Source organism: Drosophila miranda, chromosome 2, assembly GCF_003369915.1.
Source record: "Drosophila miranda strain MSH22 chromosome 2, D.miranda_PacBio2.1, whole genome shotgun sequence".
Taxonomy (NCBI): domain Eukaryota; kingdom Metazoa; phylum Arthropoda; class Insecta; order Diptera; family Drosophilidae; genus Drosophila; species Drosophila miranda.
The window spans coordinates 4790031-4813940 of NC_046675.1; the positions used below are offsets into that span (position 1 = coordinate 4790031).

The following is a 23910-nucleotide window of genomic DNA, read 5'->3' on the forward strand; positions in this document are numbered from 1 at the left end:
ACTGGACCCAAGATACCCCTACACCTTCAGTTATTCATTAAAAATACCTCCCACCGATAAATTAAGAAATTAATTTAACCATAACCAGCTTTGTCGCCAATTAACATTTCACTGACAAAACGAAGCCACCATTAACTGAAATTGATGTTTGTCAGAGAGCGCTCATAGGAGACCCAAAGAAATTATGATAATTTCACGGCAATTTGAGCAGAGACCCATGTGGCATGTGCCGCGGCAGATACACTCGTAGGTGCGAGATGCGGCAGACTCATAGTCGTAAGTCGTATCTTTAGGTGTGCCCGCAGTCACCTGCAGCTTCTCCTCGCATTGTGTCTTGTGCGGAGGGGCAGTCCGACAGAAGTGTTAATCAAATTATGAGGCGCTCACACACACAGTAACGGAGTTAAACCAGGCGTGTCACGATCTCTTTAACGCTTCAGCTACGCACGCCATTAGGCATTCACACACATACATGATGTATTACGGATTCTGAGCCACTGAAGGCGTCGATTAATCATGATCGTGCTGAAATTGAAATTGAAATGTGCGAAAAGTCGAGCTTCGGCTGCGACGTGTGCCGCCTTAGTAAGTGAAGACGTCTCCTTCTGCTGTCCATCTCATAGGAGACTCGAATGCCTCCGTGGATTGCCTCTGTCGTTACATAGGTGTGAGAAGACGCATGTGCGTCGTGCCTCATGTTGCATAAAACGCCTTTATTAAGCGATAGATAACCGTTTCTTGGGTTTAAAACAACGACTTTGGGATACTCTAGATCTGGCAAGGGTTGGAAATGGTTTCATTTTAGGACTTTTCGTAGTTTTGTAACATTTTCTTGCAGTTTAGGCCACTGTTAAACAAGAGCTAATCAAACATCCACAAATTCTAAACCTATTTATCCTATTTCAAGCCCATTTTCTACATCTATAATCCTCCTTCCCCACAAAGCTAATATACCCTTTCTCACGTGTTACGGAACATCATCAAAGACACGAGTTGACAATTTTTATGGCCGGTTCTGGTGCGTATTTGGCTTGGACTTGGACGAGGTGTTGGAGTTTCAGATGGAGTTGGAGTTGGAGTTGGAGCTGGAGTTGGTCTTCTGATGGGGCAACAGAGCAGAGCAGAGCTCCGTGCTCCGGGCTGCGGGCGCTGCTTGTGCCTTTTTGTTTTTGGTTTTCCTCACTTTTCCAGAACGTGGCCAAGTGTGGGCATTGCCGGTGACAGCTATGCAAATGCCTGGCCATTAAGTCGTTGACTGTTAGCAATGGCTTTTAATTAGCGGCTTGACTTTGGCCTCGACACAGGCCTCAACCTGGATCGTTCTGAACCCCAGCATGGCCTCGGGATGGCTCTGTCCGACAGGGACTGGGAGGGGAAAGGAGGGGCCCCGATTGCCCAGAGACAATGGATGAGACACCTACACTCGTTGTCGTTGACACTTTGACCATTGAGGAAAACGCTTGCTCGCATTTTGCCAATTTTCATGCATAAAGTTCGCATTGAACACCCTCACGCTTCGTGGTCATTTGCATTTAAATGCCATTGAGCCGCGGCTGAGGCCAAGCTCCAATGGGATGGGTTCAAACGGAGTGAAGATCTCGTTTGCAGCACCACTTCCTTTCCTTTCCTCCCATCCCATGGCAGAGCGCTAGAGCTTTTCCTATTCGGGTTTTCTTTTTTCCTTTGGTTTTGGTTTGGCCTGCCATGTTGGCCTGCCTCACGATTTCTTCTTTGGCCTCCCGCCCCGTCCTCTGTCCCCGTCCTCTGTCCCCTGTCCCCGTCCTCTGCCGTTGCCGTTGCTGTTGCTTTTCAGCTTTTGTTTGTTTTACAGCTGCTCGCTTTGATTGAAAAATTATGCACTTGCCATGGCAATGGGCAACGCCAAATTTCCCCTCCAAAAAGAAAAGAAGAAGCGATTGAAGAAAAGGAAAACCCACTGCAGCACCAGCACCAGCAGCAGCAGCATTGAGGCGCAGAACAACCCAGCCGCTTCCTGCGATGTGAAATTTCTGATGCTCTTTTCACTGACCGGAAATGCAAAAGGAAGTGCCCGCCATTATTCGTAAAAGATGAAAAGCAAGCCAAAAAAATCCTAAGAAATTCAGATAGTATTTCCAGGAATTGTGCGTACAAACTTTCGGAAATCAAGCTTGAAAAGATGGCCTTTGGAAGTCTTGGTTTTCCATCACTTCCTTGAGCAGCCATCATAGCCAAGAATCCTCAACTTCTGCATAGAGTAAAAACCAAAAGACAGACTGACAAAAGTTGGAATCTTAGCACTTGAAGCGACAGAGCGAACGTTTTCCCGTTTACCATTAACCATTTTCCGATGGCTGAAAGCGAGGACGGTGGCTTGTTACTTTTCATTTCGCCAACTCCTCCAGCTTGTCCTGCTCATTAGCAATTGCCCGGCATGCCGACGGCATGGGACGGGACGGCACGGGACAGGACAGCTGTTGGCAAGTTTTCACCTAATTAAGCAAACAAACGTGTGGGAAATCGAGGCGGCCATCGTTTGTGCTTTTGGCCAAGATAACTTTCGCCCGGGTTCCCGACTCCCGACCCGACCCAAACCGAATCGAACTGAACCGTTCCAAACGACCCAATACGACACGCCCCATGTCCAGATGTCCCCAGTGTCCAATGTCCAATGTCCCCAGAGCCGCCATATCCCCGCCATGTGGAAGGCCAGTGGAAACTAATTGCCACGAACATGGGGGCTAAGTAGCCGGAGGAATGCAGCCGAAAACATTTGTCTCTAATTGCGAGCTCAGCCCAATTGGGTAAAGCAAATTAAATTAAATGCAACCTAAACAAACAACCAGAGCAACAGGCACAGGAAAACTGCAACTGCAACACTGCAACACTGCCACACTGCCGCAACAGGAAGAGCACCGCACCAAAGAAGCAACAACAATTTGTGCAAAAATACAAATTGGAACATTTGTAGAGAGGCGCAGGCGTGTAGGCACTGTGAGAATTTATGGCCCTGGTGGGGTCACTGCCGCAATGGAATGGATAACATCTGGGCTGGCAGGCTGGCAGGCTGGCTGGCTGGCTGGCTTGTTGGCTGGCTGAAGACCCAACGGAGATCCAACGACTGCGGATGGCTGCCTGACGCGTCGTGCGCAATGCGCATGCAAGGTCCAAACAAAACCGAAATGGCAAAGGACATTGACCAGGCCCGAAAGACTCCCTCCTCAGAGTCTCAGGCAGATAGATACAGAGAGATGGAAAGCCATTAGAAATTAGAGAAATGGTTCAGTACCGTTTGAAGATGCTTCGCTAGATTCGCAAGGTTCGCTTTGCCCACAGAGAGAGAAGGAGAGACAACGCAACAATAACAAAAAACCCAGAAAACAATTAATAATTTGAATGTATCTCTGGAATCTCCAGAGTCCAGACTTGCGGCAATTACAGAGACCCGAGGAGCATCTATAGGGTTCATTCGATACAAATTCAATTTCAATTCAAAGATTCGGTAGTCAAAGATGAACTTTGACTTTGAATTTGGCTAAACGATAGATCAAATCACAACTGACTTACATTAAATGGTATTGTGAAGGCGTTTTCAACTAAAACTAAAGCTAGAAAAGTCTTCAAAACTTACCTTAAAGTATCTTCAATTAATCCTTCCACTGCTTCTCTCTTACAGGAAATGGATAAGTTCTGAAAGATAAAAAGGAATTTATATGTTATCTTTAAAACATGGCTACAATTTCACTACTTCTTGAACACAGCGGAGGATAATCCTTGAGACTGTAAAATGAAGATCTGCTCAGGATTCCAATCAACGCTTCCACTGTTTTTCACTCTTTGGGAATGAATAAATGCTGAAAGATAGAGATGTATGAACAACAGTTTGGCTAAAATTGTACTACAATTAGTCACTTTTTCGTACACAAACACACAGTACGAATAGCTCCCTCCTTCAGTCGCCTGCTGGCATCGAAGCAACATCTTCCTCAGGGTTAAATAGCACCCAATCCCTGGTCAGCGCTTCCGCTTTGGCAAACTGTGGGACTTTTGCTTTTTCCTGCCTGCGCGTGCGATAGCTGCGTATTGAATTTTTTAGTAGGATCCCAGATCCCAGCCCTAGACCTCCTGCTCTCCATGGGATAGGCTGCACCCCGGACTCGGCTGGAGGTGAGGGCGTGCGTGAAAATTGCTTGAGTGCACAAGGAAGGCCGCCGGCTGGCCACTCTCACGAGGAGCAGTCGGAGTCGGAAGGCGGGAGGCAGGACAACAATCGCAGTAAGTGATTACGTAACCAGTGCATTGTTCCTGTTCATCTGTTCTTATTTCATTGAACAACGCAATGGATGAGCCAGAGGTAGAAGAGTTCGGCTCTTGGTTCGAGATGGGACTCGCAGCACAGAGCAGAGTGCTCTGCGGCTTATCAGGCACTGTGGGCGAGGCACAATCAATGGTGGGCAGCAGAGCCATAGTCGGAGGCAGCCAGAGGAAGCTGCTGCAAAATAATTTATTCACAGCCATTATGCGCTGCGAATTTATGCCACTTCCTGGTGGAACAACTACAAATAGCCTTTTAAAATGCGATAAAAATAGCGCCAACGGGTCTACAGAGAGAAAACCCCCATAGAATGAAAAAGGGAAGATGCTACGACTGGTGTTGCTTCTTCTTCTGCTGCTGTTGCACAATGGGTTCCAAGGATGGGGCGTGGTTCTGGCCAAGGCGCACACTCCCAATGACTTTTAAGCATGAAACCGTAAAATGCTTTTTCAATAAACAGGCAACAGGCATAGGAGAGCGGGTGTAGGGTGGCGGGGAGAAGTGCAGAGACGAGCAGAGATCAGAGGCAGAACTAGACTCTGGGAAACGGGCGAAAACAATGCGACAAATATTTGAATATGTTAATTAGTTCGCTGTTCCTGTTGCCGTTTTCTGGGCACGATCAGTTCTTCGTTCTCCTTCTATCGCTGGCCGTGCATCGGTGCAGTCTAATTTCATGTGTTGCCATCTTGTTAGCAGCCCCACCAAGAGCACCAAGAGCACCAGAGGACCTGGGTAACCAGGGCCCAAGTCCCGAGAACCGTTTTGCATCTTCGCACTAGCGCAGAGGCTAACGAGGTTGCCGAGGCGACTCCGAATTGGTCTGGGACGCCTGCAAGTGCATTTTAGATTCATATTTATATTTATGATTGGTATGCAGGTTGGCCCACACACAGACAGACACACACATACACACAGACAAGGCACAGAGCGAAGCGGAGCTGACCCATCCATATGGAGTGGGCCAATAAAGCTGCCAATGAGCCTGGCTAAAAACAACTGACAGCATCAGCCTTATAGAGTCACACAGGCCACCAGCGGCTCTGGGGGATCGGGATCTCACTTTTCCCCCTCGCGATTTCCCCCTTCTACGATTTTGTGGCATTTTTGCCATTTGCACGCAAAGTCAAGTACAAAGTTAAGCTAACAGGGGATTACAGTGGGGATTGGCTATCTAAGACTCTAATCATACGATGAGAACCGATGTGTAGATTGCCTCTTACTAGAGTTTCATTTTTGATCGCCAAGAAGAGATGCCTCCGCAATAAAATTTCCCCTCTAGCCAGTCTCTACTGTACATTCAGCGGCTTGGGACTCACCTGTGGCATTCTTTGCGTGTGGATGCCGCTGAGGCCGCTGCCACTCCCCGCCACTCGCCTCGTCTCCCGGCATCTGCCATCCCACCGCCACAACTTGACTCCTCGGACACGGGCTGTAGGTGTTGCCCGGGCCACAGCTGATGCCTTTGACAGCTACTAAATTCTGCTTTTGCTCGCGCGACGCACGTTCCTTGTCCAATTTTGGGCAGCGCGATCGCAGGCTGCTTCGCTGGGATTATTCCTCTTTTCTTTTTTGGTTTGGCTTTTTTTTGGCTGGCGCTTATCGTTTGGCCATAAATTTATGCCGCCTCGTTGTTGTTGTAGTCGTTGCGGCTGCCATGAGGAGGTTCTAGGCCTCCGCTGACCGTGACACGCAATGAAGTTGTTGTTTCGCCTCTTGTTGGAATTTCCGTGGCTTGTGGCATGTAGAATGCAATTAACGGCACTTGTCCGCTCAAGGGAAATTGACATTTCAACATAATTAGTTGCTTGTTCTTCAGTAATTGCGTAGTTGGTTGTTCGAAAAGGAAAATAGTGGAAAATTTAGTACTATTGGGAACGATTAAGATTTTACCGCGCAAACTTCCCGCCCGATAAATGATATCGTTTCCAATATCGATCAGAAATTTTATTTTTACATCCTACATTACATTTTACTATACATTTTACATTACATATTACACGATTTTTTGATAAAAAATATCAAAGTGGTCCAGAAATACAGATTTAAATTGCAAGAAAATATTACTCTAGTATTCCTCGTCGATACTCTTGTGCGATTCCCACTGCTAGTATATTTTATTAGATTCATTAATCTATTATACTTGTCAGTCATTCACTTTCAAACAATTACTCTTTGGCGCGCGCGATGCGATAGCATCCAGTCGATAGTATCGATGGCATTCATCAAAACAGTTACTTACTCTCCTTGCTCTTTTCAAAACGGTAAATGTTTTTTGTTTCGCTTTTTTTGAATCTGGGACTTTATTGGTTTAAACCTTAATTTAGAAAAAACTCAATGAAAGTGAGTAGTTAAGATTAGCATATATTTGGAAAATTGATCTATCAAGCGCATAAAATTATGTGTTCAGTTATGGAAGTCCTAGCTAGCTAGTAATATCAAATCGAATATCAAAATCGAGGAATATGGTTTCCAATCTTTGAAAGGGAACGATTAACCCATCGTAGACCAAGGGGGTATTTTAATACTCCACCGAAAATAATGCAAATGTAATAGTTTCTCCGCAGTTCAGGTGAAAGATATCGCGGTTTTTTGAAGTTCAGATAAGATCATCTAGAAATAAATTGATTCATTAATCGTATAAAATTATGTGGGCATGGCTAAATTTGCTATATAGCTGGTAATATTCGACGGAATATCAAAATCGAGGAATATGTATAGTACAACTTCAATTCGTCAGTATATTTACGGTATATTTTGAAATTAGTCGGTATATTTTGGTATATTCCTGAGGGTCGCACGGTATATTTTATCGAAAATCGCGACGGAGAAAATCAGGAAATCGTTAAATAAATAAAAAGAATTTAAATTCATCTCCAGCCGGACCAAAGTGTGCTGCAACATGTGTGGAGGATTCACCTGCTCGAAGAATGCGCTCATAGCGCTCAACATTTTGTATGTGGTAAGGAAACAAGAAAACAAACAAATACAGAAAACCTCAGTGACAAAAACAACAACCAGGAAGTGGAACAACAAATGAAAAGCAGCAGCAAAAGCAACAAAAACGATTGTGTTATGAGAAGATTATTAAATTACAGCGCCTAATGGCTTTTTATTGATTTTCTTATGGCAGGTGCAGCAGACACACGCACATGCATTCGTTGTGTGTGTGTGTGTATGTGTACCTGTATGTATCCATACGTCCTGCTGCTGGCTTTGTGTCTGCCTGTTGTTCCTCTTGAAAATAGTCGACCTCCAATGCACATCTTGAATACTTATGCTCCTCTCCTCTCCACCCACTAGATGATTGGTTTCCTGCTGATTGGCGTGGGGGTCTATGCGCGGGCCGCCTCCATTGTCACCAATCTGCCCATTGTGGGCGGCATCCTGGCTTGCGGCGTAATACTCATCTGCATCTCCATGCTGGGCCTCGCCGGCGCTGTGAAGCACCATCAAGTGATGCTCTTCTTTGTATCCTTTTCAACCACAAGAAAACCTTGCAAGCGCACGCACTGAAAGCGCTTTCCACATAGAGCCGAAGGTCGTGGCCCTCGTGTCGAACAATGACATGAAAGTGGCCTCATTATGAGTAAAGCAAATTATGACTGGGTCTCAACTGCAATGACGACAGCGCTGGCACCACTCTTGATAAGCATTTTGTATTCTCTTCAGTGGCTTTCCTTAACCCCTAGACTCTGTCCCTTTCTCTCCCCGCAGTACATGATCATCCTGTTTATGCTCTTCCTCATCCAGTTCTCCATTGCCAGCTCTTGCCTGGCCGTCAATTCCGAGCAGCAGCAGCAGTTTGCCGAGCAGGGATGGATGACAGTGCCCCCAGAGTTGCGGCAACAGGTGCAGGAGAGCCTCCACTGCTGCGGCTTCAATGCCACCAGCAGCATCAACCTCCCGACGTCTCCCTTGGCTCCGACAGACGAACCCTCTTGCGAGCTGGTGAATCGAAAGTGCTGCGAACAGTCGAACGATGTGGATTGTCATTGCCCCGCTTGTGGTCCCATGCTGGAGGACAAGATCGACTATGCGTTCAAGCTGTGCGGCGGTCTGGGCATCTTCTTCAGCTTCACCGAGGTGCGTGCATAGAAATATAATGGTGTAAACTAACCAAATCTAAACTCCATCCATCCACATGCTGCCTTTAGTTTGTTGGCGTCTGGCTAACCGTGCGCTATCGCAATCAAAAGGATCCGCGCGGCTTGCCCAGCGCCTTTCTCTAAATTTTCCACTAAATCAGAACAGAAATAGTTATCCCCGACATATGTAGCAACAGGCAAAGTTATATCGATTTATGTGTGTGTATCTCTGTCTCCCTGTATCTCTCTTTCTGCGAAGTGTTGCTATGGATGTAGGGGAGAATTTCATGGGTCATAGACCAAAAGAGAGCTCTTTGGGTCTGCATACATCTTATATATTTATACCATCTACAAACACATATATATATATACAGATATATATAATCGCATTACAGCAGAAATATGTACGTAATGTGTTAGGTCGTAATTGATACAACTTTAGACATATATACACTCATACAGATATAGTGTTATATATATATATATATATATAGAGGAGGAGAGAGCCAGGTGTTTAATCCATATAAAGCAATCAACAATCCCTTCTTAACCCTACATTCTAACACTCTTTATCTTGAACTAACTAAAAACCAACTGCCGGGCTCTTTGACTAAGCCCAATCGACCAGAGGCCAAGGGTGAGACATGTTTGAGCATTATTGTGTCTTCATTTTCCTTGGTTTTTCTTATGCAACCCTCTTCGAATGATCTCAGACTAATGTATCTTTGGTTTTCTCTTAGGTCTTGGCCGTTTTCCTGGCACGTCGCTATCGCAATCAACACGATCCCTGCTATCTGCCTGCCCGCGCCGTATTTCCACACAACTATCTGTACTGATCGGCCCAAGGATATGGTTAAGGATTGAACAATATGGATACAGGAACGATACATGGTGCATTTTTAGTCAAAGGGACGAAGGCTGAATATTCTTATTTGTACAGCATATGCGCGTACGTTTCCTAGCAAGAATCGAATACCATACTCGAACAAGAGATTACCCGAAGGCAGAGGAGAGAGTGCTCAATGCTGCTAATGCTGCTGCTAATTTTTAAATAATTTTTATTGTATATGTATAGATTATTTGAATTGCACAAAGATGGGCGCGGGATATGTACCGCCCCAAAAAGAGATTATGTCTAGCTGTAATTTTTTACTCTAAGTTAAGTTGTGCTGTTTTCCACACCTTTGTTAGCTATTTTGAAAGCCTTTCTTTGCAACTCGCAACAATCATGAATGACTCAACTGCTGTACCACGAGAGAAACTACGACAAGAGAAACATTTCGGAAACCTGATCTTCAAGTAGAATCTAACAACCAAGTCAACAATTGTAACTAGCAACCTAGTAAGCAACTAAAACTAAACTAAACCTAGACATAACGCAACGTAACACATCAACCTATATACATACAAAACGTGTTTGCATATTCAACAATACTCTCAATGTTAGTTGTGTGTTAATGATCCAAAAGAACAAAAACGAACAAAAAAATGAAAACATTAAGTAACCCAACTACAAAATATACATGTCAACAATTATATACAACTCTCTAAAAGATAGACAACCTCCTACCGCGCATAGGCACACTGCTCTTTTCCACAGTTTCTGCTCTGTTTTTCCGCACTTGCTTGACTTTCTCTGCCACTTTTCTCCCTCTCTCGCTATCTGTCTCGTAATTTACAGAACAAACACACATCACACCACGCTTCCTCCTTTCACACACACACACACACACACAACATATGGAAATAGTTTTCCCTTGTCTCCACGTTTCCAGTTTCCTTTCGAGCGACAAATAAACCATTAGATAATATTCTCTGTATTCTGTGCTGTGATTGAAGTAAATATGATCTTTAAAACAACAACAAAACTTGAATCCAGTTTTGAGTTTCATTTACCCATCAGTTTCGTTGCTTAATGAGGAAAGTCCTCCTCCATGCCTCCCAAAGGAGCAGCGAACTGACATCATTAGCAAAGTGTCTCCGCTTACCACAGAACTGTCGCAAAAGTGTCAGACAGTGGAACGAAAGTTCTGGTGGCTGTGCAACAGTTCTGCCAGATGACTAATTGTTTGTTGCTTTAGCTTGCATTACATAATTCAAATATGTTTTATTTTAGTTTATTTCACAGATAATTTTACTTACTTATAAGTCAATCAAAATGGTCAACTACTGGCTCAAGCTCTTCTAGACCTGAACAAAACTGACCTTGGAAGAGGTAGTGGAGCAGCTTGAGAGCAAGCCTGAAGACCGAAATGATGTTTGGAGGACTGTAGAGCACAACATTTAGGAGTCCGTACGGCTTTATATATGCGGAGATCTGCGGAAGATACAGGCCATGATTGAGGCCATTCGTAACTCGCTGAACAACAGGCCCTTGCTGTTCCAACCGTCGCTGGAGTCGGTAGAATATTCTTAATCGAATGTGGGTATATTTTTCCCATTTCTATTCGATGTAGGCTCGTCTCATACCTGCACTCGGGCAGGCCTTCTTCCTTAAAATTTGCACTTGCTAATTCAGCAGGATATATTCCACAGTGCCCGCTGTGTCTACAAATACCATAAGCATAATAAGCGGCTAGAAGATTAACGCTCGCACTTTGTTTGACGCCTCCCCAAAGGCCCGACGACGCCCCACCCAACCACCGACCGAGAAATGGGCGCAGACGTGTCCCCCAATGGCGAAAACAAATTCCTGAGTTTGTTCCGACGAAAATGTTGCCTCAATTGCTGAATTTTCACTCAAACTTACGCCATAAAATGGGCCAAGTTCAACGCACTTGGGTGCACGGAAAACGCTGAGAGAAAGAGAAAGAGAGAGAGAGAGGCGAACTGAGTGGGAGAGAGCGTAGGAGAGAGAGCAAGCAAATTGATTACGTAACAATTGCTCAGACGCATGAGACGCCAGGGGCTGCCAGGGAGAACATTTCCGCTTTTGCGTGGTGGAATGTGGGCGTGGTGGCAGGAGTGTCAACCTGGATGTAGGCCCAGCCACCCCCCTTGGTGACACCGTCAACGGAAGTGGTCAACAACAGCTGTGCCTCCAACCATTTTCCTGTATGCAAACAGGAATTGAAAATGCCTCATGAAACGTCAAAGGGAAATGGGATGGAAAATCATGAGTATTTGACAAATAGATGAGCGAAATGAGCGTCGATCTGTGTAAGAGTGTGTGTCTATTTGTGTGCCCACTGGTGTCTGTCATGCAGGAAACACTCATGTCTCCCATTGACACGTGTCTGATATTAAAATTCCTATCGGTTATGGATTCCATTAGGGATGCAGAGTCTTTCGAATGTCCTTGAAACAGCCGCCATATGCTTGGTTCTCAACTGTTGATCCAAGGCAGTCAACGTTGCGTATGGACAATGTCTTGGCCATTGCGTGCTTTTGTGAGTGATAAGATTTAATTGTTGCTATACCCTTCGAGAAGATATTATGACCTAGTAGATTGGTTTGCACGCAGAGAAGATAGATCCTAGATAGCATTATTTGATCCAAGACAAAATCTTTGTGGCAACAGCTTTTTGTTGTTCTGAAGAAATTCTATACAAATTCCACAAACTTTTCTTCCTCATAGCTCAACTAAGTTCATGGGATTGGTGGATCTTTAAGAGTATCAACAGATTCAGATTAAGCTCCCAAAAGTAAGATTTGCTCTTGTTATTCAGTGAAATGGAAACTTAAGCGGTGCTTCAAGCATTTATATCTTGTCACTTGGGGAAATTGCTCAATGGATGAGTGACTTGACGACTTGCAGAGCCATCAAACAGCGCACTCAATGCGATTGTTGAAAATTCATCAAAGCAAACAATTTAACAGCCGCTTAAATTTTACTTTACCTCTCTCTCGCTCTCTTAATTCACTTGTTTTATGGACTACTTTGCCCAACGTAATTCGTATTCACTGCCCCATGTTGGTGTCATGTCTGTCCGTCCGTCGGTCTGTTCGTCTGAGCCGCAGTCAAGCGTGAGGCATGGGGCATGTGTCTGTGAAAGCTCAGATATTAGGCAATACATATAAAACAGTACCATTTGAATGTCAATGTCAAATTAAAGTCATACGCACTATTGATTAGGATTAATTAAACCCACTGACAACCTCTGATCTCATCTAAGGTTATAGAACTTTATGATTATTTCGTTGCTGAGCTACAAATTCTTCTTGTGTGGGGACCACATCATCACCTTGGCATTGAACGAATACTGTTTCGGTATAAACAAGCACTATTTCTGGTAAACAAATAGAGAATTTCGAGAAGGAGGAAACCGTTTTGTTTGTTTTGATTAGACAGTGGAAACTCAAATGTGTGGCATTGGAATATAAATGGCTCTAAAGGTGTTAAAGCATTTATCCAGATATAATAAAACATTCTTGTTTGTTAAACTCTTCAGAAAAATGTACCTTTAAAAGCTATTTTCCATCACTCCTTGAAATCAGAGCATAATTTGAATTTTCACACATCAGAAACAACCATTTAACATCCACACAAGCACTCATATCTTTCCACTTCATGCAGCTTTTTCCATTAGGGAAAAATGTCTGTTTCGCGGATTTATGAAATCCTTCGCAAACAAAATCCACAATTCGCTTCAATGGAAAAGCAGCATTACGAGCAGCATGAATAAACAAATAAAGGCACAAATACAGACACTTTTCGTTGTTTTATGGGCTATAGAGATGCGTTTGCATGGGACCTATAACACGGCGTATGCGCAATATTTAATTAAATTGAGTACACGCAGCTCCCCCCACGGGTAAGCTCAAATGAGGCTCGGAATGCAATTTGCCAACACCTTTAATGCGGTTAAAAATGCTCATTAAAAGTTTACCGCCAACAGGGCTCAGCGATATCCATTTCAGCCAGGGCAGGTCCTGAGTTCTCTCCGTGATATCCTTTCGCAAGCATTAAATTTTGATTTTGGTTCATGGCAAATTGAGGGTAAAGATCTGACTTGTATGAAGTGGATGAAATCAATATTTTAAAGACTCGATGGCGACGCCGTCTTTAAAGAGTCCGCATTGATAGCTTCCAGCTCGGTGATGCCATTTGCCTTCACCACGAACACCTCAAAGTTGCGCATGTTGAGAACGACACGCTCATGGACTGCTGCCACGCATTTCTTTAAGACGTGGTAGGCTGTCGGCTCATCAATGTCTGGCGAATAGTCTTTTTGGAAAATGGAGTTGAATACGGGTAGCCCCAAGCCTTGGCCACTATATGGAACGGACACTAAGCCCCCGAACTCGTCGATTTGATGCAATTGAGGTCCCGCCTGCGGATCCCACCCAGCAATCAGTGCAGAGACCTTAAAGTTGAGTTTGGCATTCACACTTGAATATATCTGTTTGCCAGCAAAGTGAGCCATGCTCCTCACGGACAGACTTTGTCCATTATGTTGCACTCTATGCAAGGCCATGTGACTCGCGATGAAGCTCATAAAACGTTGCGGGTCTCCTCCATTGCCCGCGACAGCAATCACGGCAAAGTCACCGAGGCGTTCTATCTTCGATGTGCCTGGAATATGGTCATAAATGAGTAAATGTATTCCAAAACGTACCCATTCGAGCTAACCTTGACCCAACACTAGTAGGCCTTTGCCTACCACTGTATCAGCGGAGATTAGGACGAAATCCTTCCCCTTTATGGCCAAAATGGTATTCATATTGTATCGTAAATGTCAATGCTAAATAATATTAATGCCCCGTACTGGGAGTAAATTCATATGACATATCTAAATCGGCAAAGCCTCCTCTCCTCTTAAATTCAGTCGACTCCAGATTGTATATCTTCTCTGTGAGTCCTTGCCCCTCAGCACAGTAATTAAGACACGGACTTGGACAGGACCGCAAGGATGAACGGAGGTTGGGCTTCTTTGTGCGCAGCAGCTGTTGCATGGAATGAACCCACCAAGCCCCCTAATGCCCACTCTTCGCCACCCTACTCCGAGTGAGATTTGCGAGAAAATTGTATAGTTGATATACATATATCTTTGCTGACGTATACCAGCTCGGTGCGACTGCGGATTTGCAGAATATAATTAAATTTTGCCATGCACAATAAACAACAATTTGCCGAGCAGCATTTGAGTGAATTTGCTCGGCGCTTTTCCGCCTCAAAGTTGAGTTAAATTCCGATTGAGTGATAGCCCCACCAGAGCCAACATATTCGCTTGGTTGGACTCCTCGTCGTCAGTCTGTCTTGTACTCTCGCGCAGCTCTGGTCGACGGCGCTCTCTTTCCTGTCCGCTTCTGTGTTCGTGCCGTGGTACGTGTGAGTGTCTGAGAGAGAGATAGAGAGAACCAAAGAGAAAGAGAGAAAGTTCCTTTCACGTGCCTGCAGATAAACAATGCAGAAAAGCACATCGAAACAACAAAAGAATATCGTGATATAGCTACAAAAATAATTGTGTTAAATTGCTTTTCTTCCATTGCATCTGGCAGCCATAGCTACCGACCGATTCGAGGCACACGGAGCCCCACATATCAACTCCCAACTCTTTACGTAAGTCAACAGACTAGGAACACCTTTACCTTATAACTACTTTGCAATGACTGCTCTCGTGTGTAGACTAAGACTCTGTCGGACTGTTTGGGGTAGAAAATCAATAGCTCGATTCCAAGTGTTATCCAGGATACACACAAATGCATGGAATGTATCTGGGCACCAGATATTTTGTAGGCAACGGTGCTCCAACTAATGAAAAAGTTATCGAGAACCACGTTAAGGGATTCTAGCCACCCTTTCTTTGCTCTGCCGTTCTGTGTGTATCATCATCAGCTGAGCATTTGCATTCTTTCATGGTTCAGCAAACGCTTTCAAGGCTTTATTCTATGCCATTTAATGGGTCAACGTTGTCCGTAGTCAGCAGAATCGCTGGGTAAATAGGTCTGGGCCATACAAGGGTTATTTATGACATGATAAAAAAACGAGGATACACGAAGGTTTGGGTACGAGGGCACGCATCACAAATGAATGGGGATTATGCAAATATTTTTGCAATTTCCTATTCATAAATATTGCTTTCTAAAGACTTTAATCCCTCCTAAGAATCCCCCACAGACCCTTAGAGGCATATGCAACAGTTTTGTTGTCATTCTGTTGCTTCTGTCGCGTCTGCTTTTTCTCATTTAAAATTCAAAACATAATCAGCAGCCTCATAAATATTGTTCCAAAACAAAAACCAACAAACTGGACAAATTCGGGGACCCTCCACGCCACTGCCACTCAAGGGGCACTCTTGAGTGCCCTGGGTTTGGTAAGGCTAATTGTCGTTAGCCTTGAACTTTCACCCTCGAACAAACAAGAAAGATACTCGCATTTTGCCGCATAGTGTGGCCTAACTTTTGGGGAGGCCATGGCCTGCGGCGGAAATTGCCAACGGCTAAGCCGACCCTAAAACATTTTGCTAGTCGCAAACGTTTCAAGGGCTCAAGGACTCAGATCTGATGCTGCCCCACACGAACACGCCCAGGCCTTAACATTGGCACGTGACGTTTCTCTGACGTTTTTAATTAAAAGCTGTCCAAATGCTCAGTGCGCGCTTTGCCACTGTTTCCTCCATCGTTTCCGTTTTGCCACTGTTTCCCCGCGCTCCGTTCCCCGTGTGGCACGCATTCAAATGGTCTCAGCAGGGGCTCAAGAGTAGGCTTTACATTTAAAACACGCCTTCACTTTGCGCTTTAGCAGTGCGAGCCATTAAAATTCCATTTTCATTTAATTTCTCTTTTACAGGGTCCCGCCGCAAGATGTCGCTGCTGCTCACCGGCATCAGCAATTCCCTCTCCGACGAGGAGCTGGACGAGTAAGTACATACCACCCCCCGGAAACCCTAAAACTAACCAAGTTTGTGTCCCAAAATTAACTGCGGCTTCAACTTTCCTTTAACTTCATTTGAAGTTTTTGTTTTGCATCACCGGAAAACAACCAGAAAAAGTTTTCTGTCAAGAAAGGAGAACAATGTCGGTGCCGTAAATTTCAACTTGGGCGAAACAATGGCCACCCTAAAAACTTGCCAAAGAAATTCCTTTTACCTGAATTTTATTGTTGATATTTTCATAACATATGCTTATGTCCCAAATCGGTAGATATTATCTTATAAATCGGGTAAAAAATCTTTCGAATTTTTACTTAAATTTTTATGTGAATTTAGTATCCAAAAAGTATACCTTGGAAAATTTAGAAATTTCTCAAATTTACTTTTGTTTGAACCAAAAAGTATACCACAACTTTCCCAAGATCTAGAGTTTTTTGCTGGAGAATTTTCAGTGGGGAAAGAGAACCATGATCCCTTCTTTTCTAATTAAGAAAATCCCCCTTGATGACAGCCAAATCATTTCTAATTGACTTAAGCTTAATGCCACAATAGCCCAAAACACACACAAATTGCCTTTAATTACTGGCCCATTCAGATATCAGCAATGGGTTTATAAATAGATTTGCCTGGGGCCAAATTTTCTACAGAATTATGACCTGCAGTGGAGCGTAGGCGTAGGCGGGCACAAGGTCGAAGGGATATGAATGGGGTAGTCGACAGCCACAGGCGTTTGTTTATCGGCCGCCAAGGCCCACGCATTATCTGGAATTGTGGGTAGACGATGGGGTAGTGCGTGGGTGGTTTTCTGCCATTACTCATACGCACAGTAGCCTAGAAAGTTCTAGGACGAGCAAAATAATACAGAACCAATTATCGATTGGCCTTGGAATATCCTAGCCAGAGAAGATTGGACCCGATGCCCATTCCAGAGGCGTTCCCAGTGGCCTGTGAGTAATGCAATTTGGGATGAATACGATTAGGGTGACAGCATGACGTGACTTGGCAGACTTTTGCTTTCTCTTTGTCATTTCTCATTTCTCATTTCTTGGGGGAAAGTAATTCTCTCGAAGCCGCCTGCACTATCCCCAGCATCATTTGCATTTCTCGTTTTACAGGCAGCCTCATTGTTTGGCTCTTGGCTTGACCTTACTCTTAATAATTACCCAACCAGGTCTTATCGGTACCCCAGCAGCCAGCAACCAGCAGGCAGAAGCCAGAAGACCTTTATGGCTTTGTTCAGGGAAATGCAATTACTTTTTCCACTTGGCGGCAGGCAGTAGGAGAGGTCAGGTAAAGGTTGAAAATTGTGTGTATTCCATAAGAAACAACATAGGATCCATTTAAAGCTCCCTGATTAATGATTTGCGCCGTAACATGACATGTGAGAAATTTATTCAAAGCTTTTTCACGACTCATAAGCTCGGAGATGGTTTTCCCCCGCTCTGGGGTCAGCTGTAGGCCAAGGTGGGGATGGGCATTCGCATAGGGTTACAGAAATAGATCAAGTATTTCAGTTTAGGACAGGGCTAGTGGCTGCCACCGACATTTGTTGCTGCCACAGACAGTCGAGTCGTCGTCGTCGTCGTCGTCGACAGAGAGCACTCAAGTAAAATGACCCAAAGAAAAGACTTGAAATTGTCTAGTTTCAGTCTTGTTTTCCCATGAGACAGCGTATTCCGAAATGGGAGCCGTACTTCTTATCCAAACAAATATTGAGAAAAACACTTGATACATTTAGCTCGGCTTGCATTTGCTTGCATAAATAACGGGTTTTGTATGGCTTTAATGGCAGGCAAAGTCCATCAATGAACCAACTGTCGGTTACGGGGAATCGGCCCAGTTAATTACGGTTGGCATTAACTGAATACCACCTCTTTCCGCTCTCCGTTGCGATGCTATTGCTGTGAGTGTTTGGTGTCGTTGGCGACCTCAAAAATCAGCTTGCAAGCTAGTTCACGTACATAGCTCTCGGCATACCAATCTGTATCTCACTCTTTCTCTCTTTATCTGTTATTATCTGCCTCTCTTTCCCTGTCTCTACCGATATGTCCGAGCACACAGGCGAGCCCCCTTTTCGTTTTCATTGCTGTGTTGGCGCTTTTGCTCTTTTTAAGATACCCTAGTGAGGGGTATTTTAAGCTAGCAGGCACTTCAAGAAGATACAAACTACATATGGTTCTATCTAATTTGTATTAAACCTTATCGTTCAAGGTTAGAGTTATTGCTTATATATGGAGTATCCGAGTGGTTCTGATGACGAAACTAGGTCTAGAGGCTCTGTCGAAACAATATACCTTTGTCACGGGTCGGCACGGCCCTATCTATTGTGAAAAGTCGCTGCTGCACTGCAATGCACTAAAAAAACAGCAGGCCTTCGTTTGGCCTCGGTCATGCGACTTCGGCTCTTGTTGTCTCACTTTTTTGGCAGAGCGTAAACACCAGTTGGGTGTTCAGCCGTCGACAAAGTAAGACCACGCTGCGCAACTATTTGATATCACCTTTAAAAGCTTTTGTTTTATTTAACACGAAAGTTTTAGCACGAAGTATTGCAAACTGCAAATCATTTTTCCCAGTGTAAAGCACTAGACGAGTTTCGTCCGCAAGCGTGTTCGGTAAGCGCCCTGTATAGCATCTCAGTTTTAAAGGTAATCCAAAATATCATAGTGTCCTGTGGTATTCTAATTCGTAAAATGATCAATGATCAACAATCTCCCTATAGCCCAATCCTTTTCAATTCTATGTATCTAAATTTCATCTGAAAGGGTACAGAGGAGCCTCGGGCCCCAAGCTAGACTTTCTTTCTTGCTTGTTTTTCTTTTTTTTTTTCTTTTTTATTTCCAAGTTCCCTTTTTGCTGTGCTGACTCTTTTCCCTTCTACTTTTTGTGTCGATTCACTGGCTTATGTGCAGACATTGTGCTCCTCTTTGGACTGTCTTTCGCTGTCGTTTCGCTTTTGTATATTTTATGACTCGGCTTGAATTTACCCACAGTACTTATATATGTACATATGTACATACATATGGATGAACCCCACCAAAATCGTATGGCGCAGGGCCGAGAGTAGGCCTGGGGGACTGACTGTTCATGGAGCTTGTGATGAAATGAACATTTGGCGAATCACTAGCTGAATAAATACATATAAAACTTAAGATTGGCCATTTCTTTTATTGATTATACTTTTCACATTTTCGGTTTGTTTGATTCTCATTTGCAAATATCAGAGTTGAAAAATGTTAAGCTTAAGCATAGGCCAAGTCTCCGAACCAGTTTATAAATATGCATAGTTAAAAAATTCCATACCACAATTAGCATATATTAAGAACAAAGCTAATGATCCGATTCGTCGAGAGTCTGCCGCACAGAACACCCTGTAATTGATCACACGCCTACATTTATATACAATTTGCAATAGGGATTACGCAAATTCGTTATGTTTCGTTGCATTCCGTGGCTGAGACAGCTATAAATTGCACTTGATCAGCGTCTGCTGCGGCTGCTGATTGTTATCAGTGAGACAGAGAGAGAGAGAAAGAGAGAGAGAATTGACCGTGACCCTTACATCATGTCATGTGGCATTTATTAAGATCTGTACAAATCAAAATGCGCAGCATAAGTGACATCTGAACTTCCGTTTCTCGGAGAGAGCGACTACAACCAGCAACGGTATTCATCATCCCATCCACCATTCGTACCGTTCGTAGTCGCTCGTTAAGAGCGCTCGTACCCGCCCTCGGCTAGCCCGGGTATATAAGACCCGGCGGAGCAGTGAACAATTTTTTTGTTTCGCTTGAAACGTTGACGTGTATACATCGCTTGTTCGTATCGGTTTCTGCTTTCGTGTTCGGGTTTACTCCCTCTCTTTGAGTGCGTTTTTATAAGTCCGTTAGTGGCTAGAAGGCTGTAAGGACACGGTGACATCATGCCACCCACAATCACTGCCAACAAGTCGCATGACTTTAAGGCCCACTACGATCTCGCCCATATGCAGGATGGAGAGACAGACGATGCATATGTGCAGAGAATCACGAGGTAAGGATGCAAAAAGAACGAAAACCGGTTGGGTTGGCATAGGTTCGAACTTCACACAGCAGCTGCCGTCTGGCAGGATTCGGGGGTTGTTCGTGGTCCTTGGCGGGCCATCGAACCACCTGGTGACTCAGCCAATAGATGCTCTATGTAATGGAATGCGCAATGCAGTCTCTAGTTGGCATAATGACACATCGCTCTGCTGGCACTCGGATGGTAAAGATACTAAGAAGCAACGATACCTCGGAAGAGCCAAACCAAACGACACAGAGGCACAGAACAGTTGGCCAAATATTTACTCTGGCCAGTGGGGGGTGTGTCCGACCGCCAAACACCCTTCCTGCCCGTACTGATCCGGTTTCAATAGTCATCAATCAGAACACGTCAAAGCACAGCATTATGATCGGATGATTGCTCAAGTACTTAGGAAATTGCTCATTTGTATACGTACTATAAGATTATCAACCTTATCAATCAAGGTCAAGACTTTGCCGAGAGACTCTCTGATTATGCTAATGTCACAGAGTGTTTTTGCCATTTGTTTTGCTTACAGTTGGAACTTGTTTTTTTTTTTGTGCAAACATATATGTGTGTATGTATATTTTTTCGGCGTTGACGCACTTGATAATGACTCTGGGGGGGGGCGCGTTGGCAAATTTCGGGCCGCTGGCTTCCTCTACATTTCCATTATGCAAAGTTTGATTAGAGAAGTGAAATCCGCTTTGTTTATTTAGTCATCGATTGTGTGCATAGTACACCGAATCGCGGTGGTTTTACTCTCTTTCAAATAGCATATCACATAGCATCGATAACGAAACGTTTCCCTTCAAAGACTCATTAAACCACTGACACTTTTTATTATCTACGCTACTCGTATTTCTCCGAAATAGATAACAGTATATATCTATGTCAAATCAGAGCACGAATTTTGATGAGTTTCGCTTCGGTTTGGTGTTAATAATAGACTTCCATTTGGTTGAAAGTTGAGTGGAGCTCGTACACATATACTTCGAGTATCTGCCTTTACCCTATAATTGGTGGCCTGGTGTCTAATTTGTATGCCTCTATTTCACAGATACTCTGATGGAACTGTCAAATTGCGCAACTCGAACATTGAGCTGATGGACCAGGATATTCTCTATCATCTGGCTTTGGGCAGTGAGAGTCATGATCTTCAAGAGATGTTTGGCGACGTTAAGGTGAGATAAACTATCAAATTTTGCACTATGCATTATTCATACGAGTTTTTGATCGGATAATGAGGGACAAGACCAGACCTAGACCCTGTTTTATTTTCACATCAAATGGAATTCACTTCATTATGAAGAATCTTGACAAAGAAACTTGATAGTGCAGTTTCCCCTGCAGGGATCCCCCTGTACCCTTTGTGTTTTACAATTATTTACCTTTCTGAACTATTCATATATTTTCATATAACGCTGACCAGTTCGTTTGCATGGGCGGAACACCGAAGCGCATGGAGAACTTTGCACACTTCATTATGGACGAGATAGGTTACAAGCTGCCCGCTGGCACCCAGCTGCAGGACATCAGTGCCTACTCGTATCGCTACTCGATGTACAAAGTTGGTCCTGTGCTTTGTGTCAGTCACGGCATGGGAACGCCCTCGGTCAGCATTCTGATGCACGAGATGATCAAGCTGATGTACCATGCCAAGTGCATTGATCCGATCTTCATACGCATCGGCACTTGTGGCGGCATCGGAGTGGAGGGCGGCACTGTCATCATCACCGAGGATGCCCTCGATGGTCAGCTTAGGAATTCCCATGAATTCGTAAGTAAAAGTCCTCTAAAAGTTGTATGATCCAATCGAAAATACAACACCCCTTACTTTGCAGACCATTCTTGGCGAGACTGTGCACCGTCCGGCCAAGTTGGACAAGAAGCTGGCCCGTGATCTGAAATCCCTGCACAGTGCCGACGATCCCTATGACACCATCATCGGCAAGACCCAGTGCACAAATGATTTCTACGAGGGCCAGGGCCGTCTGGATGGCGCCTTCTGCGAGTTCACCGAGAACGATAAGATGGCCTACCTGGAGAAGCTTCGCGACCATGGTGTGGTCAACATCGAAATGGAGAGCACCATCTTCGCAGCCCTGACCCACCATGCCGGCATTAAGGCAGCCGTCGTCTGTGTGGCTATTCTGAATCGTCTGAACGGCGATCAGGTGAACGCCCCCAAAGAGGTCCTGCACGAGTGGCAGCAGGTGAGGAGCGGTGGAAATCAAGTCTGACTGAATTAACGCTCACCCAATATCATTTATCATTCACACACCCACAGCGCCCCCAGATACTTGTGGCACGCTACATACGGAAGGTGCTAACCCGCGACGGCCAGCTGAAGAATCTGTTCGGGCATCAGGGATCGATAAAGTCGCCCCGTCGCTTCAAGCTCGTCCAGCAGGAGTCCCAGGCCCACGAGTAGACACTCGATCATCTTGCCTGTCCCTATCATTTGAGGATACCCTCTACGAATATCGGTGTCGCATCTCTCCAGTATACAATGGTGTTTCAACATTCCCTAGTTTAGCTCTGCTTAAGTTCCTAGCTTCATTTCCGTGTATATCAACCTCATTAGCTTATTTAAACCCAAGCATATTGTATGTATATTCATTTAGCAATAAAATGCTGAACTGCGTTCCCTACGTCCCACAAAAATCTAATACGTATATCGTATATCGTGTAACCGTTTATATTTAGATATACATATATCAAAGGTTATCAAAAATAAATGAAATCACAAAATGGTTTTCGAAAAAGGAGAACGAAGCTAATAACAAATAGATCAAATAAAAAAAAATTGTTAATTGTTATGTTGCATATTCTACATGGAGCTAATCGATAATAATGAATGGATTCATAACAAATAGTTCCATGAACCTAAAATAATATTTCATAAATTATTCAATTCAATTGTATTGTAATTCCTAAACATTGGTTAAATGTAAATGTTGATTAATGTTGCTAACTTATCTCAAGCCTATATACTGTATAACGAAACCAACAGCTTATCTTACTCTATCAAATTCTATCAATCCAAAACAAAATCAACCACAAAATGCTGAAAAACAAACATACATAAATAGGCACTCTAAAAATTATACAAGTTATATTGTAAAAACGAAGTTTACAACAATTATGAATATTTCAACGGTATATTAAAAACAAATTGTATTTAAATGACACAAACGTTCAAATTCAATGGGGACTAAATATTTATGAAAAAAAGTATAGATGAAAGGGCTTTACGATTCATTGATCATGACTAAAGCAGAATGAAATATTGGAAGACTTTCTGTTGTCCATATATTTTTTATTGATGATACAGTACGACCTTACTACCTTACCTTACTATCCACTGATAGAATCTTCTCTTGCAGAACATCATCAGGGTATCAATAAGGGTCAAGGGAGGATGTTTCTGACCACATGGCATTTCTAACACGAATCTTACACGAATTCAACATCCGAACTCCACCCAAAAATATGCTACAAAATTTCATTTCTACATGTTACTATAGGAATCCCAATGGTTTTTCAAGCTGCTAGTAGTAGGATATCCATTAAAGAGGCCTCCCAATGCCTGAGCTTAGCTCTTCCCGGTCAGTAGAAAATCTGGGACCGCCAGCGTCTTCTATTGTCCGTGGACAGTGGATGCAAAACG

At 43.9% G+C, this 23910-nt stretch overlaps 3 protein-coding genes across 5 annotated transcripts; 2 read left to right on the plus strand and 1 right to left on the minus strand.

The window, feature by feature from the left end:
- The first annotated feature begins 7094 nt into the window (after positions 1-7094).
- On the plus strand, positions 7095-10239 carry LOC108157026 (tetraspanin-13). 2 transcript variants are annotated; one of them, XM_017288837.2, is made up of 4 exons: positions 7095-7256; positions 7598-7765; positions 8012-8380; positions 8452-8723. In XM_017288837.2, exons 1-4 carry the CDS (start codon positions 7197-7199, stop codon positions 8524-8526), a joined length of 672 nt encoding a protein of 223 aa, XP_017144326.1. In that variant the 5' UTR covers positions 7095-7196; the 3' UTR covers positions 8527-8723. The 2 variants fall into 2 exon arrangements, with proteins under 2 accessions (XP_017144326.1, XP_017144325.1); XM_017288836.2 differs by lacking the exon at positions 8452-8723 and adding an exon at positions 9123-10239 and having other exon boundaries at positions 7098-7256.
- Positions 10240-13032: 2793 nt separating this feature from the next.
- Positions 13033-14095, minus strand: LOC108154449 (probable proteasome subunit beta type-2). The gene is made up of 2 exons (XM_017284719.2): positions 13955-14095; positions 13033-13897 (listed from the first exon to the last, which is right to left on the minus strand). The coding sequence occupies exons 1-2, from the start codon at positions 14043-14045 to the stop codon at positions 13362-13364; spliced, it is 627 nt and encodes a 208-aa protein (XP_017140208.1). The 5' UTR covers positions 14046-14095; the 3' UTR covers positions 13033-13361.
- Positions 14096-14571: 476 nt separating this feature from the next.
- Positions 14572-23297, plus strand: LOC108157406 (uridine phosphorylase 1). Of its 2 annotated transcripts, XM_017289453.2 has the most exons (7): positions 14572-14647; positions 14824-14884; positions 16115-16184; positions 21298-21421; positions 21670-22017; positions 22082-22453; positions 22528-23297. In XM_017289453.2, exons 3-7 carry the CDS (start codon positions 16129-16131, stop codon positions 22669-22671), a joined length of 1044 nt encoding a protein of 347 aa, XP_017144942.1. In that variant the 5' UTR covers positions 14572-14647; positions 14824-14884; positions 16115-16128; the 3' UTR covers positions 22672-23297. The 2 variants fall into 2 exon arrangements, with proteins under 2 accessions (XP_017144942.1, XP_017144941.1); XM_017289452.2 differs by lacking the exons at positions 14572-14647; positions 14824-14884; positions 16115-16184 and adding an exon at positions 19966-20225.
- Positions 23298-23910: the final 613 nt, after the last annotated feature.

What these genes read in the sequence shown, in the direction of transcription:
- LOC108157406 (XM_017289452.2), top strand. Translation starts at nt 20,116, where the DNA reads ATGCCACCCACAATCACTGCCAACAAGTCGCATGACTTTAAGGCCCAC. An exon ending in TATGTGCAGAGAATCACGAG is followed by an intron (nt 20,226 to 21,297) that starts GTAAGGATGCAA and finishes TCTATTTCACAG; the next exon opens with ATACTCTGATGGAACTGTCA. An exon ending in TTAGGAATTCCCATGAATTC is followed by an intron (nt 22,018 to 22,081) that starts GTAAGTAAAAGT and finishes CTTACTTTGCAG; the next exon opens with ACCATTCTTGGCGAGACTGT.
- LOC108154449 (XM_017284719.2), bottom strand. Translation starts at nt 14,045, where the DNA reads ATGAATACCATTTTGGCCATAAAGGGGAAGGATTTCGTCCTAATCTCC. An exon ending in CCTACTAGTGTTGGGTCAAG is followed by an intron (nt 13,898 to 13,954) that starts GTTAGCTCGAAT and finishes ACCATATTCCAG; the next exon opens with GCACATCGAAGATAGAACGC.
- LOC108157026 (XM_017288836.2), top strand. Translation starts at nt 7,197, where the DNA reads ATGTGTGGAGGATTCACCTGCTCGAAGAATGCGCTCATAGCGCTCAAC. An exon ending in CGCTCAACATTTTGTATGTG is followed by an intron (nt 7,257 to 7,597) that starts GTAAGGAAACAA and finishes TCCACCCACTAG; the next exon opens with ATGATTGGTTTCCTGCTGAT. An exon ending in TCTTCTTCAGCTTCACCGAG is followed by an intron (nt 8,381 to 9,122) that starts GTGCGTGCATAG and finishes GTTTTCTCTTAG; the next exon opens with GTCTTGGCCGTTTTCCTGGC.